The 15,478-nt window shown below is 41.4% G+C and overlaps 1 protein-coding gene across 5 annotated transcripts in view; it reads right to left on the reverse strand.

The window, feature by feature from the left end:
- Positions 1 to 15,478, reverse strand: part of ARHGAP26 (Rho GTPase activating protein 26) — a 407,506-nt gene that overhangs the window by 161,127 nt on the left and 230,901 nt on the right. For all 5 annotated transcript variants that reach the window (XM_084884972.1, XM_084884975.1, XM_084884973.1 and 2 more), the window contains exon 14: positions 14,583 to 14,657. In XM_084884972.1, coding sequence (XP_084741098.1) covers positions 14,583 to 14,657 — 75 coding nt within the window. The remainder of the gene's footprint in view (positions 1 to 14,582; positions 14,658 to 15,478) is intronic.

Consider the following 15,478-nt stretch of genomic DNA (forward strand, 5'->3'; position numbering starts at 1 on the left):
AACACATCATAGGGAGGATCCAGCTTCCTCATACTAAAGCCTAGAGATCTGCCTCCAGCTCCCATTCCTTTTCCTTTCTGCACAGCACCGCTTTCAGTTGGAATGCTACCCTTTTCTCACAACTACTCCACCTGCTCAGGTGAGGCTCCACCCTTCCTGGGGTGGGGACTGAGATTCAGAACAGACCAATCAAGTGTAGCATCTGTAAGGACCCCAGAACTGGTTCAGGGATGGCCCAAAACCCAAGTCAGTTGAGTGAGAGTGAATGTCAGGTTTTTTTAGGAGCTAGCAGAAAGAATATCTGCTATATTTCCTGCTGGGCTTGCACCTGGGAGAATTTGTAATTGCTCAAAATACCAATACTTGGAGCTTGAGAGTGAGTAGAAATGACAAAACCAGTGATGAGAGAAGCAGAAAAAGTGAATGACATGGTTTGAGCCCTTGTTATCTCACCATGCTTTTTAATCATTGGAGCCAATAAATGCCTTGTTTCCTGAAGCCAGTTGAGGTCAGGTGTTCTGTTTTTGTTTTGTTTTGCTTTGCTTTGTTTTGTTTTATAATCCAAAGAGACCTAAACGACACAGTAGGCAAATAGAGACAGCCACTGGATTGTCTCTTTCTGGATAGTCTCTAAGAAGAAAGGGACAAAGAGGCTTCCAGCTAGAAAGGGGAATGAGTCTTAAGTGGGCACCGGGAAAGAATCTGCCTTCGTCCTAGTAGGAGGAGGCCAAACAGTCAGGAGTGGCTTAAGGATTCAGGCTAATCCTCAGGTGAAAGCACAAATCCAGCCGTATGGCTCCTAAAGGCAGCACATCTATGTGTTTGTAGGTGACCGGGCAATAATGAAGTCTATCCTGTCACAAGGAAGGAAGAACCCAAAAGGTATGATTTCATCTCTAAGCCCTACACAACGGGTACTCCATAGAGTTTTACTACAGCCAACATGTTCACTTTTCTCCAAGTATCTAAAACCTCTGCAGCTTTCTTTCTTTGCTCTGTCATCTCACATTCCCTTCATGGTTTCTTCCTGCGTAAGTGTATGTACCAAAACACTTTGCTTAGCATGACCTTTTACCCTCCCCGTGACCAAGACACATGGAGAGCTGCCACACTGCGTGGGTTCTGGATGTGAGACAAATGTTACTGTACATTTTTCTGAGGAACAAGCCGACTTCTACCCTAGAAGAGTGAACATGACACTAAATAAGCAGCAGTTGGCAGGTCTGGGAGCTGTGAACTGTTCCATGAACCACATTTAGCAAACTAATGATTAGCTTCCACTTCTTCGGGCTCTGTAACCAAAGGAATATTGTGTAACATTACAGAGAGAAGAGTCACATTACAACCCGGCTAAAGGGCTTTTTATAGCACTGATGAGGCAAGGCTCATAACTTGAGCACGTCCATTTTAATTCATTTAATATCCCAACTAAATTGAAGACAGCCTCCCAAGCTAGCTCATTTTCAGAAAGCACCACCGATTTCCACACCTCCCTACCAATGCTCCACTCACTCACAGAAGCTTTCTGGTAGCCTCTAAACAAGAGGCAGAGATAAGATGCAAAATTTTCTTCAGAACTCAGGGCTTGTCTCCCCACTATGTCTCTTGACAATTAAAGGGCTTAGTAAAACTGCCCTAAGCCAGAGGAGCAGTGCAAAGGACAAAAAAGGCATCATGTGGGCAAAGCAAAATGAGTGGAATTCTTCCTTGACCTACTCCCACATGATTTGGAAAAACAAGAGACACAGACTGAAAACAGTGTTTACAGAGGCAGGTGGCCCTAGGACCGTCACACCGGGTCAGTCTCAAGACCCACTATTGTGCTGACAAAAACTAGAGGAACCATATGGAAGAAATAGAAGTGCAATCATCTATGTATTGCTACATTTCCTGATAATACATTGAATGTGTGCAAATTAAAACTTTTTCCTTTAATTGAGAAGGTAATATATGCACCTGGTTAAAAAAAAAATAGTCAAGCAAAACAAATAGATATACATTAAAAGGTTAAGCCTTTCCTATGCTAAAGACAACTCCTAATATCAGTTTTGTATGCTATGCTCTCTCTAACAGTGCATAAACAAAACAGGAATACATACAGCTTTTTAAAAAATATGTTTTTATTGATTTTAGAGAGAAAGGAAGAGAGAGTGAGAGAGAAATATCTCGCATATGAACCCTGACCAGGGACTGAACCTGCAACCTGGGCATGTGCCCTGACTGGCAATAGAACCTATGACTTCCTGGTGCATGGAAAGACACACTGGCTGGGCAACAGTTCTATAATTTTTTAATATATATATATATATATATATATATATATATATATAATGTGTGTATATATATATATATATATATATATATATATTTATTTATTTATTTATTTTTTACAGAGAGGAAGGGAGAGGGATAGAGAGTGAGAAACATGGATGAGAGAGAAACTTCGACCAGCTGCCTCCTGAACACCCCCTACTGGGGATGTACCTACAACCAAGGTACATGCATGCCCTTGACTAGAATCGAATCTGGTACACTTCAGTATGCAGGCAGAAGCTCTATCCACTGAGCCAAACCGGTTACTGCTAGTTCGATAATTTTTGGTAAATGTAAGTAATCACGTAACCATCACCACAAAATATTAATCATTTCCATCACCCTCCCCCCAAATCAGCCTGTGCCCCTTTTATAGTTATTTCCCTCCCTCTAACTCCAGCTGCTGGCATCCAATTTCATACACAGTATTTCTGAAATCCATTCAAGTTGTTATGTGTACAATCCTTTTATTACTGAGTAGTACCCAATTTCACTGATATGCCATAATTTGTTCATCTATTCACCAGTTGATGGGCATTTATGTTGTTTTCAATTATTGGCCATATGAATAAAGCTTCTATAAATATTTGAATACAGTTTTTACATGGACTACATTTTCATCTCTTGGATAAATACCTAGCAATATAACTGAGTAAAAGTGTGTCATTAGAATAAGAATGTTGAACTTTATCAGAAACTGCCAAATTGTTTTTACAAAATAGTGGGGCCATTTGCAGTGCCATCAACAATTTGAGAGTTGCTTCACATCTTTGTCAACACATGATATTTTCATAGATTTAGTTTGGAAATTTTAGTTATTCTAGTACATAACTTGTTTTTTAAATTTGGTTTTCTTTAGTGATTAATGGCATTGGCCATTGTTTCATGCTTTTTGGCCATTTGTATATTTTCTTTGGTGAACTGTTTATTCACATCTTTTGTCCATTTTAAAAAAATCAGTTGTTGTGTTCTTATTACTGAGTTGCAAGAGTTATTTTTAATATATTGTGGATAAAAATCATTTATCAGACATATTTTGCAAATACTTTCTCCTGGTCTGTAGTTTGCATTTTCTTTTTTCTTAGTATCTTTTAAAGAACTGGAGCTTTTTATTTAAATAAAACTAGTGGCCTGGGGCACAAAATTTGTGCATGGGATGGGGGTTCCCTCAGCCCAGCTTGCACCCTCTCTAATCAGGGATCCCTTGGGGGATGTACCTATAGGATTGGGCCTAAACTGGCAGTCAGACATCCCTCTCACAATCTGGGACAACTGGCTCCTAATCGCTCACCTTCCTGCCTGCCTGATTGCCCCTAACTGCCTGTGTCTGCCTTCTGATTGCCCCTAACTGCCCTCCCCTGACAGCATAGTTGCCCTCAACTGCCCTCCTCTGCCAGCCAATTTGATTCTGATTGGTTGGTTTCTATGCCAGAGTCAAAAGCTCCTCCCATTTGCTATCCTTCATTGAAGCCATAGCCTGGGGAATCTGCCTGACCAGACACATGATCATCCCACAGGTGAGCTTGGCAGCACTAAGTCTGTTCCCATTGGGAGTGTTCATGGCCAGGATGCCCTTCCTCGTGGTGGACTCCAGATCCACGTTGTCCATGCCAGTGCCAGCCCTGCCCATGACCTGGAGCTTCTCTGCTGTGTTGATATCTGCGGTCACCTTGGTGTCTGAGCAGAGGATAAGGCCTTCGCCGTCCTGCAGCTCAGCTATCAGTCCGCTGCTCAGATTCTGCTTCTCCACCACCCGCAGCCCCCCACCTTGCAGGATCTTCTGGCAACAAGGTTCCAGGCTGTCTCTGATGAGCACTTTCTGTAGATTTGTGAAGACCACTACTGGGGCCTGCCTCAGGATCCACCCCAAACACCTCTAAGCCCCCATATTTGGTTCTGATTGGTCAGTTTCTACGCCAGTCAGCATCTCTGAGCCTATCAACAGGGCCTGATCAGAAAGGCGGGGCTGATCAGCATCCCTGGTGGAGTCCTGGAGGGAGGTCAGACTGGGAAAGAGAAAGGCAAGTGCTGGTTAAAAACTGCCACAGAGGCAACAGATCAGTCCCTGCTTCTCTCTTCAGGCCTCTCTCTGGCCCTGCTTCACAGTCTGCAGAGGAAGCCATGGCAACCCAACACTGACTTATAGTCTGGTCCAGCTTCAGTCGTATTATTATGGAATTTAGTTAATCAGATTTTTCTATTATAGTTTCTGCTTTTGTGTTTCATCCAGAAATCTTCTCTAAACCAAGGTCATAAAGATTTTCTCCTTTGTTTTCTTCTAGAATTTTTATAGTCTTAGCTCTTAGGTTTAGGGATATGATGCATTTTGAGTTAATTTTTGTATATAGTTTAAGATAAGGGTTAAATTAATTTTTTCCCCATTGGTTGAAATGACTGTCCTTTCCCTATTGTACCATTATCAAATATCAATTAACCGTACGTTCTATTTTTGGTTTCTCTTGTCTGTTCTATTGATTTATATGTCATTCCTTAGGAAACACCATATGATCTTGCTTTCCTGCATTTAACATTCTCCATCTCTATCACATCTTTGAGGAAGCAGTTTATGTAAGTATACTATCCTCTATGTCAGTGTTTCCCAAACTTTTGACATATGTGTACCCCTTCTATAATTTTCGTAACGCTGAGTGAGTATCCCTCATACTCATGAGAACATAGAATTAGATGCAGCTAAGCACGGTGCAGTGCATATGCCCACCAAACTCTGGTGCCACGCGTACCCCCACCAAACTCTACCCGTACCACTGGGGGTACGCGTACCACACTTTGGGAAACGCTGCTCTATGTAAATAAGACTTATTTTCATTTATCTTACAGATAATTCTTTCAAGACAAGATTTAATGCTTAGCAATACAAAATTATATTTGTTTAACTCTATCACGTTATTTTCTGATTATAAAAGTCATACATCTTAAAAACTTTATTCACTTCCTATATTTTGTGCCCAAGAATCCTACAGCCACTTCTGTTCTGAAATCAAAAACCTCCTACAGCCTCAAGTCCCTGTATTAGAGAACCTGCCTGAAGCATCCCAATAAGCAGAGGTGAAGGTGGGAGGAGCAGAGAGGAAGGTTGAGTTTCTATATAAGGTCTTTATCCTCTGGGAACTCCAGGTGGTGGTTAGTAGTAACCTTACTACCTCCCAGAAGGATCAATCCCCATCCAAACAGCCTATTATTTCCCAGTTCGGGCCATGATTTCTCCGCTCCCTTTATAGTTGGGTAAAATTAGAAATTCACTCCTTGCCTGGCTCTGCTGCCTCTATAAGGCTACAGTCTTCAAAAGCCTAGGGCTTTCCCACTCATAACTAGGCAAGCCTCTAGTCATGAAGAATGTCTATTGTGTCAGGATTTCTTCTGAAAGAAGTCCTTACTTGCTTTTATTTATGCTACTCTGTGAAAGGGTATAAAAATGAAGGGCACAGAAAAAACAAACACAGACATTCAGGGTCCCACAGTTGTAAGGAAATATAGTTCATGGCTGGATCAGAGGTCAGTTGCTATGATCTACTAGTAGTGCTTTAAAGCAGAGCAATTTAATTTTTTCTGCATGTTCTCTGTAGCACCAATCTGGCTTTAAATGTTGGTTTAAAAATAAGGAAAAAGTTATAGAATAAGATAAGAAAAAGTAGCCACACTGAATTTGCCTTCCTTCACCACCAAGATGAAATGCTAATAAAGATGTTTGTGTATGTGTTGGGGTGGAGGGGTGGTAAAAAAGGGGAGGGACATAAAGTTTCAACAGCACAGAACATTAGGCTTACAGTTACCAGAAGAATATCCATCAGGCAACGCTCAGGTGAAAGCATGAGGAGAACCCACTTGGAGGAACAATGAGGTAGGCAGGGCCCTCTGCCTACCTTACAGGATAGCCCAAGCCTCGCTGGATATGGACACCAGGCTGCATGGCCCCACCCCACCCCAGCACACACGCTGGAGGAAGCTGCTTTCTGAATGGCCAGAATCATCATGAAATTAGACTGGGGACAGAAGTGGAGGATGGCCCTTTATACCAAGGGAAGTGAATTCAGAAGGGAGAAAATCCTAAAAGAAACATGACAGGGACAAGGGAAAAACCTCAGCATACTTCAGATTAACTAGGAATAAACTCCACTTCTCCCATAATCAGGATCAAATAGTAGAACCAGGAGAAATCTATTTGGGCATACAGGTCCACACGAAATAAAAAATTTAAGAATGCCAGAAAGTTGCATGGAATCATGTACAACACTATCCAGTTTCATAAGAGAATGACTATCAGCGTTCAGCAAAAGAGTAGCAGAACAAGGACAAGCTCTATCCACAGTGAATTTAACTACAAAGATTTATAAACTTCTCTGAGTCAGGTATGGTTAAACAGAAAATTAAAAAGTTTACAAAATACTTGTTGGCATAAAATATGGATACAGGAAAAAAGCACTCTACAAAAATTCAGAAACACCTGCTCTGTACTCTAAATAAAATTCAGAAAAAACATGGATGCTGTGAAATAAGACATCAAATAAAAAAAGAAACAGACTGAAATAACAAAGGCAACAGCTGAAAGGTAGAAATTAAAACAGCTAAATAAGTAAAGTTAGCAAAGATGCTGAAAATATAATTACAAAATTAAAAATGTGCATTATAAATAGTAACAAAATCAACCAAAAGAAATTTAAATGAATGGCATGAACATGGGGCACACGTTTGATAATTTTTGCTAAAATGCAGAGAACTGGAAGAAAAACAAACATTAAAAAGGTGAAAAGGACAATATATTTTTTTAAACTTGAGAATTGCATAATAACAAACAAAAAGTTTACTTTTCTCTAGAAAAATATATGTAAGAACTCCTTCATCAGACCCTAATATGTGCAAAAGAATGACTGGTGATATGTAAAAGAATTGAAAAGGGGGGAACATTTCTCCTTATATAGTTATTGATCAATCAAATAAGTATTTGAGGAAAAGGCAAGTTAGCTGCCATTTTGAATAAATAAATCACAGATAGATTATAAGGAACACAAAAAGGTTTGGTAATCCTGGAAGGGGAAAAGTCTTTTAAGGAATAATCCATCTTAAAAAAAAGACAGACTTCATAAAAGATGGGACTTCAGCCGAAACTGGTTTGGCTCAGTGGATAGAGCGTCAGTCTGTGGATTGAAAAGTCCCAGGTTCGATTCAGGTCAGGGGCATGTACATTGGTTGTGGGCAGGAGGCAGCTGGTCGATGTTTCTCTCTCATCGATGTTTCTAGCTCTCTATCCCTCTCCTTTCCTCTCTGTAAAAAATCAATAAAATATATTTAAAAAAAAAAAAAGATGGGACTTCATAAAAATATAATATTCACAAAACAAAAACAAAAGTACCATAATTAAAGTTCAAGATAAATGATAACCTGGAAAAAAATATAGGTAACATAGCCTCCAAATATAAATAGGTCTGAACACCCCAAGGTGACTACATCAGTGGGAAAATACGCTAAGAACACTAATAGGCAATTCATAAAAGGAGAGCTGTAATGCAGCAAGAAACATGTGGGGAAGTGTTCAAAGTCACCCAGATTTACAGATAGGCTTCAATAAAAATGAGATTAATTTTAAAAATATATTTATAATTTATGTGCAAAAAAATAATAGAGATAGCAAGGAAAATTTGGGAAGATCAATGAAGGGCCTTAAACATATGTACATATTATATCTTGACCCAGCAAGTCACCATCTTACAATGTGCCCTAAGGAAATTACTAAATATACATATGAAAATTAAAAACAGTAACAGCTAACATTAATTGAACGTGGAGGATCTAGACTCGCCAACGAACATGAATCTCTTCATGTAATCCTCACATTGTTATAGAGTCAGCAGCTATTATTACAGATAATGAGATAGAAGACCAGACAGGTTTAAATAACTTGTGCAAAGTCAAACAGATAGGCAGTGGAATTGCAATCTGTCTAACTCCAAAATGTATGCTCTTTACCCCTGCTCTTTCTCCTGCCCCTGTGGAAATGTTCACCTGCATATGTTCTAGAATGATAAAGAATTGCAATCCGTCTATGTATCCAAGAATAGGGGTCTGATTAAAAAGTCTATCTACCCAATATACAGCCAAAAAAGTCACACTCCCATCTCAGCTTTTCGGCTTTAACATTCCTATCTCAGCCTAAATAACATTAGAAAATAGACACCCGGTACTATTACATGAAAAGCCTGTTAAAAAGCAGTAAATATGCAGCGTCACTGCAAATTTGAAAACATTTTTTTTCTGTTATAGGATATTATTTTTAAAAGATGATAGTGGTATCATAATGGTCAGTAAAAGATTATCTCTGATCTGCAAGACTGTTATTTTCTTCTTTCTACTTCTTGTATATCTCCAACTTTCCTATTGTGACCACTTATAACTTTTAATCCAAAAATAAGTTACTTAAAATATATACAGAAAGAGATTCATGCATGCCCTGAACAAGCATATAGCTGATTTATATTTTTAAAATGTTAAGCTAAAATTTGGAAAGATTAATCTTCACTTGGCATTCAAGGGAAAAAACACCAGACACTACATACACAGAAGTTACTCCTTTTCTAGGAATATGCAAGCCTTCCTGAATCCTTTTCACCCTTCAAAGACTAATGACTCCTTGCTATCCGGGAGGGGTCAAGGATAGCTCTTGGCATGATATGAGCATGAGGCTCCGCTGCATTTGCTGTGAGACACTCTAGCAAGCTTTCTTAAGGAATCTCAACCAGTAAAAAGGAGATGTTCTCCAAGCACTAGCCATCTTCCACTTCCCACTTAAAGTCCCTTAATGTATTAGAAGTACACACAGTAAATTCAAAGTGATCGAAGTTAGTCTTTAATGTTAAACCATACTTTATTATTTTTTTTAATCAATCTTTATTGTTCATATTATTACAAAGGTTCCTCATTTCTTCCCCCCTCCACCAGGTTCCCACCCCACCCTCTGCCCCCTCCCCATCCCCCATTGTCCTCATCCATAGGTGCACAGTTTATGTTCAGTCTCTTCCTCCCTCCCTTTCCCCGATATTAAATCCCTTTTCAGATAGTAAATCTGTTACTTAGCATTTTCTCATATCAATAATACCTCCACATGCCCAATGATACACTTCACACAAAAGACATTTTCAAATAGGTCAACCAGCCTCATCCAGGCCCCACCCAAGGCACTCACAGATCAACACCCCAGCGCTATACTAACTCAACACATCCAGATCTAAGCCTTCATCACTTGATTCAGCAGACCCTCAAGTTCCCGCAAAAGTTTCCAGCCATGTCTGAGAGGCAGCCGTGGGCAGGTACAGGCGAGGAGCGAGCTGTTTTGGGCCTGGCTGCTCCGGGCCTGTCCTCTGTTGCTCTGGTTCGTTCCACAACCAGCTGCTCCGGGTCTGGTCACTGCCGCTCCCGACCTAGTTGCTCTGGACTTGGCTGTTGCTGCTACAGGCCTGGCCGCACCCGACCCGGCTGCTCTGGGCCCGGTTGCTCCGGTCCCGGCCGCTCCGGGCCTGGCCGCTCCCAGCCTGTCAGCCGCTGCTCCGGGCCTGGCCGCACCAGACCCGGCTGCTCCGGGCCTGGCCGCTCCCAGCCTGGCAGCTGCTGCTCCGGGCCTGGCCGCTCCTAGCCTGGCAGCCGCTGCTCCAGGCCTGGCCGCACCCAACCCGGCTGCTCCGGGCCTGGCCGCTCCCAGCCTGGCAGCTGCTGCTCCGGGCCTGGCCGCTCCCAGCCTGGCAGCCACTGCTCCGGGCCTGGCCGCACCAGACCCGGCTGCTCCGGGCCTGGCCGCTCCCAGCCTGGCAGCCGCTGCTCCATAAACCATACTTTAAATAATAAAAATATATTATTCCACTTTTGAGAGACTCTGACAAATAATCCAAATCTTACACAGTGCCTGAGATGTAATAGGCATCCAGTGAATATGGGTGAAAGGAATAGTGAATGAAGGGGTTTATACTTGGCCCAGCTATTGCAGGGAGGGGTTTGGGAGTATAGGAGCCATATTTATATTATACCCTTGGCTAACCAACTCTAGTATCAATGCCAAGAATTAATGACGAGCCTGTTCACAGAAGGGAGGGAAGGCAGGGCTTGGCCTTAGGTCTGGAGTCTCGCTTGCCAACTGGGTGATTTCTCAAGTTTAAAGCCACACTAAAGGGGAGTAAGAATCACAGATACCATTCTCCACTTGTTTGTTTGTTTGTTTGTTTGTTTGTTTGTTTGTTTTTAAATCATCACCTGAAGATAAGTTTTTATTGATTTTAGAGAGAGATGAAGGGAGCGAAAGAGAAAGAGGGAAACATCGACTGGTTGCTTCCCATACATACCACAACTAGGAATCAAATGAGCAACTTAGGTATGTGCCCTGACCGGTAATTGAACCCACAACCTTTTTTGGTGTACAGGATGATGCTCTAACAAGCTGGGCCATCTGGCCAGGGCTCCACTTTTTAAAATTTTTATTTTATTGTTTAATTTCTGTTTATATTCAGTCTTATACTTTTGATTGGATCTTGCACTGGGTTCATTTCTCAGCTCTGCTTGAACCTCAGTTTGGATTCTAGTCTATCTGCAATGTCCTCCTGGCAGAGACAGCAGGCCTCATGACTTTCAGCTGCTAGTTATTAGTTTTTCATGACAATTCTCAGATGTCCATGATCATTTTGTCTGTCCCTGGGAAAACTAAGGAAGAAAAAAGGACAAATATCTTGCTTGAGAGCCACAAATAGAAATGATAAAAACAAGATCTTTTCCACTACTCTTTGCTTAGCACACAACTGAGCTAAAGTGCCTCTCTTTTAGATTAGCAAACCCATCTAAAATGTCATAATTCTTTTCATTAGTGTTGCCCGACAGAAAAGTCTGTCATCTTTGAAATATCTCAGCCCCTCCTCCTCGCCTGTATCCAGCTGGTTAAAAAATCGTGTTGATTCTCTCTCTCCAATCATTTTGAGCCTGTCCTTTCTTCCTGACCTCAGAGCAGCTGTTTGGTTCAGCCCTTGATGGGACATGCTCTTCCTACTATGTTGCAACTGTCTTCTTCCTCCAGGTCTTTCCGTGATCAAATGCATGCTCCACAAAGCTGCCAGTGTTACACTCTTCAAATCAGCATCTGATCTAGTTAACACCTTTGCTATTACCCACCAGCCATTTCAGGAAAGCACTCCTCCATCATTGTTAATAACCCTGCGTGGTCCACGAGGTCCTGTGGACTAACACCCCCCCACAACCTATGCCTCTACCACCCTCACAGAGGTAACTGAGGACCACCAGAGACAGGCACAGGATCCAGGCCATCTGGATCCATCTGCTGCAGGTCATGTGACTGGTATGAGACTGTGAAATTAATCACGTGATTGACTGGCCCTATACTGATCAATCAAAGTCTGCCCTGAGATCTTCTGCCAAAACTGTCAAAAAAGACACTCCCTTCTCAGTGATGCAAGCTCCAAGGACTGCTGAGACAGGACTATCTGGAACATTCCAATGATGAAAACAGCCAATACCAAGACAAGCAGAGGTCACAGATAATGAAAGCCAGAGAAATGAGTAGGAAGGGCTCCCACAAACGTAAAGATGTCACTGGAACCACCAGACCCTACTGCCATATTGGCCTTACCAACTATGTGAGCAAATAAATGCCTTTTATTTTCCCTTTAAACTATTCTGAATTGCCTTCTTGACACTTTTGTGTGTGATAAAGTCCCAACACACACAGTTCCACTTACCTAGAAACTTTTAACAACATCTCACTTCCTACAGAGAAAAACAAGCAAACCTCTTAGCAAAATATTCAAGTTCTTCAGCAAAAGGGGCCATCTCAGCTTTTCAGCTTTAACATTCCTGTCGCAGCCTGAGTACTTTCAAATATTAAAATAATAAAATCAGTACTCTCATGTATAGCCACCACAGACCCTGATTTCTGCCCCCATGCCATTGCTCATGCTTCCTGAACCTGAATTATTCTTCTATCCTCTCCTTCACTACTGAGTCCTCCAGACCCAGCTCATATTAGGCACCAGGATCGTATTTTACACCATAGTTCTCACATGGCTGCATATCTCTCTCCTGCTGGACACTTTGCAGACAAGGAATGACTCTTTCTCAAGTTTCATCCCTAGCACTGGACCATCTGCTTCCAAGAGCAGAAGCTCCACAAATGTTTGAAGCACTGCTTAGAAATGAAAGACTGAAAACTGAGACCTATTAGACACTTAATTCTGCCTTACATTAGAATTTTTTGAAAATTAACCATATCACCATACAACCTAGTAATTGTCTTCTTGGGTATTTATCCCACTGAAACAAATTAATGTTCATATAAAAACCTGTATATGAATGTTTTATAGCAGCTTTATTTGTCATTTCCCCAGATGTGAAACAACCCAGATGTCTTTCATCAAGTGAATGGTTAAATAAACTGTGGTGTATCTATATAATGGAATACTACTCAGCAATTTAAAAAAACCTATTGATATAAATCTGAAAGGAATTATGCTGATTGAAAAAAAAAGCCAAATCCAAAAGATTACATATTATATAATTCCATTTATATGATTATCTTTATTAAAATATTATCTGCGTACATATCTTACCATTGCCCACCCCATATATAAAATAATATATATGATTATCGTGAAATGACACAGTTACAGAAATGGAGAGCAGATCAGTGGTTGCCAGGTGTTAAGCATGGGGGTGAGATGAAGGCGAGGCAGATGGGTATTGCCATGAAAGGGCATCGCAACAGTCCCTCATGGTGATGGAACTGCTCTGCATCTCAACTGGATCAATATCCTGGTTGTGATACTGCACTAAAAGCCCTGAAAGATGTTACTATTGGAGGAAAGTGGGCAAAGGCACATAGGGTTTCTCTAAGTTATTTCTTACAACTGCATGCGAATCTATAATTATCTCAAAATAAACAGTTAATTTTTAAAAATAAACTAACCATATCCCAAATCTAAACCAAAACAGATTCCCAAGAAGTACCTTAAAATAATCATAGTTTCAAGCAAAAGATCTCATTGTGGCTAGCAATACAGTAGAGTTTTGCCTACAAGAAGCAAGGAACTCTCTGGAAAAGAGGTAGAGAGTTGTTCTCATCAACATGAGAGAGGAGAATTCTTTACATATGAAAACTATTTTCGGAAACTGGAATGGCAAATGAAATGTCAAATACAAACAAGAGAAGTGCCCCTGCCCAGAACCCTGAGCAGGGCCCCTGAGTGACAGTCCAACTCTCCAAGTGCATGGCTGGGTCTCCATGGGATGAAAAAGAGCCACTGATGGGTGCAATCTGATCTGTTTGCCATTTAGATCCATGACTCACTGAGGCTGGTGCATTCATATCTAAAAATACAGGAAATCTGCAGCCTAGGCAAATTTGGCTCATTGGCTCATGGGTTTTTGATTCGAACACTGTACATTTGGAGATGGTTTTATATTTATACTAGTAGCCCTGCGCATGAAACTGAGCGCCAGTAGCTTGCCGCAACCCTCCAATAGCTCCCCGCCTGCTGCCCCACCATCCTGTAGCTCCCTCTTGCCCCCCATCATAGCTTGCTGCCCTGCCCCCTCCTGTAGCTCTTCACTGCCCACTTATAGCTTGTTGCCCCACCCTTCTGCTGACCCGTGATCTGGTCGCTACCGGGTTGGTCGTTATGCTTCACGGCATAATGACCATTTGCGTATTACATCTTTATTATATAAGATGGGCCAGCTGCAAAAGAGGTTCTGCTGCTCAAATGAGAGACTAGGCTGAAATCTACAAGCAAAGAGAATCAGAAGAACTATCTGCTTATATACATTTTATCTGGGCATCACATGACCCCTTCTCTTTCACAGGGAACATGAGACCAGAGGTCCTCTGTAGGGTAGAAAGAAATCTTTCTCAGGCCCTGGGTGTGCCCCACTAAATGCCTGTCTCCAAACAGGACCAAGGGAGTCATGAGCTATTAAAGACAGAGTAGGGTGTGGTGGTCACATGAACCACCTAGCATCATTGGGACTGGCAGGGCCAAGTCTACAAGCAGAGAGGGTGTGGTGTGTTGGACCTGCCATTTTTTTTTTTCATCTAGTCCTACTCAGTACCTCTTCCAATGATCCCAGCAGTCATGGCAATGGTGAGTGAGGCAGCTTATTCCTGGGAGTTACCTCTTAGAACAACCTGATTCCTTCCCTATGTGCTGAACATATTTAGGAACCTGGTGACTTCTCAGGGGCCTGTCTGGCAGAGCCAGAGCTGCACTCACCCATCAGGACACTCAGCAACTTCTGCACTCTGGAATTGACCCCCACGATTCGGTACAGCCCTTGCTCATTAATACCTGAGAAGAGAAATAGTGATGATTTAATTAAAGGTACATCAAAACACAAGTCAAGCCAACCCCAGCCAAAGGCAGTTTTCATTTTCTCATTCCTTCTAAAAGCCACTCTAATTAAAGTCGCCTGTCACTCAGCTCTGCTCTTCGCAAAGGAGTGAGATTGGTACAGCTGTCTAGGATTTCACGGGTGTGCTGCACACTTCAGCCCTCATGTTAGTTCAGTCATCAGAGAAGAAAGGAACCTTTTACTTCTGTTGCCAAAAGCAGATTCTGAAGAGTTTTGAAAGATGTAAAATATATACTTTTAATAGATCATAGTTAACCAGTTTTTTAATTTAGAAAGCCAAAAATGACATGACAAAAATTCATACTTCACAATTTTCACAGAGAGAATAAAAATATTGAACTGTAAGGCAAAGACATTTTTAATTTTGGAGAATGTTTGCCAAGACTGAGAAATTAGAAAACCCATTCATTTGTAATATAAATATTCATTATATAATTTTTAAAAAAAGGACCACCTTCATTCAACCCAAGGAAAGTGCAACTGAACTAGAGGGGGTTTACCTTCAAACACCCAAACTGACAACCCAAACTAACCCACCTCAGCACTTTGTTCATGTAAATACAAAGATGAGATGACCACTGTGTCATTTACCAAAAGGGACGATACAGATGAAGTGATGTAAAATGACTTTTCTTTTGTTAGTCCTAGGCCAATCATATCTAATACCTTTCTCCCACTTCCTTTTTTATCCCGAGGTCCATTTTACAAACACTAGTCAAAGAGAAGTTCTCAAAACATAAATCAGTTCAAACAACCT

The sequence above is a fragment of the Pipistrellus hanaki genome, assembly GCF_964339955.1.
Source record: "Pipistrellus hanaki genome assembly, chromosome: 5".
NCBI classification, from domain to species: domain Eukaryota; kingdom Metazoa; phylum Chordata; class Mammalia; order Chiroptera; family Vespertilionidae; genus Pipistrellus; species Pipistrellus hanaki.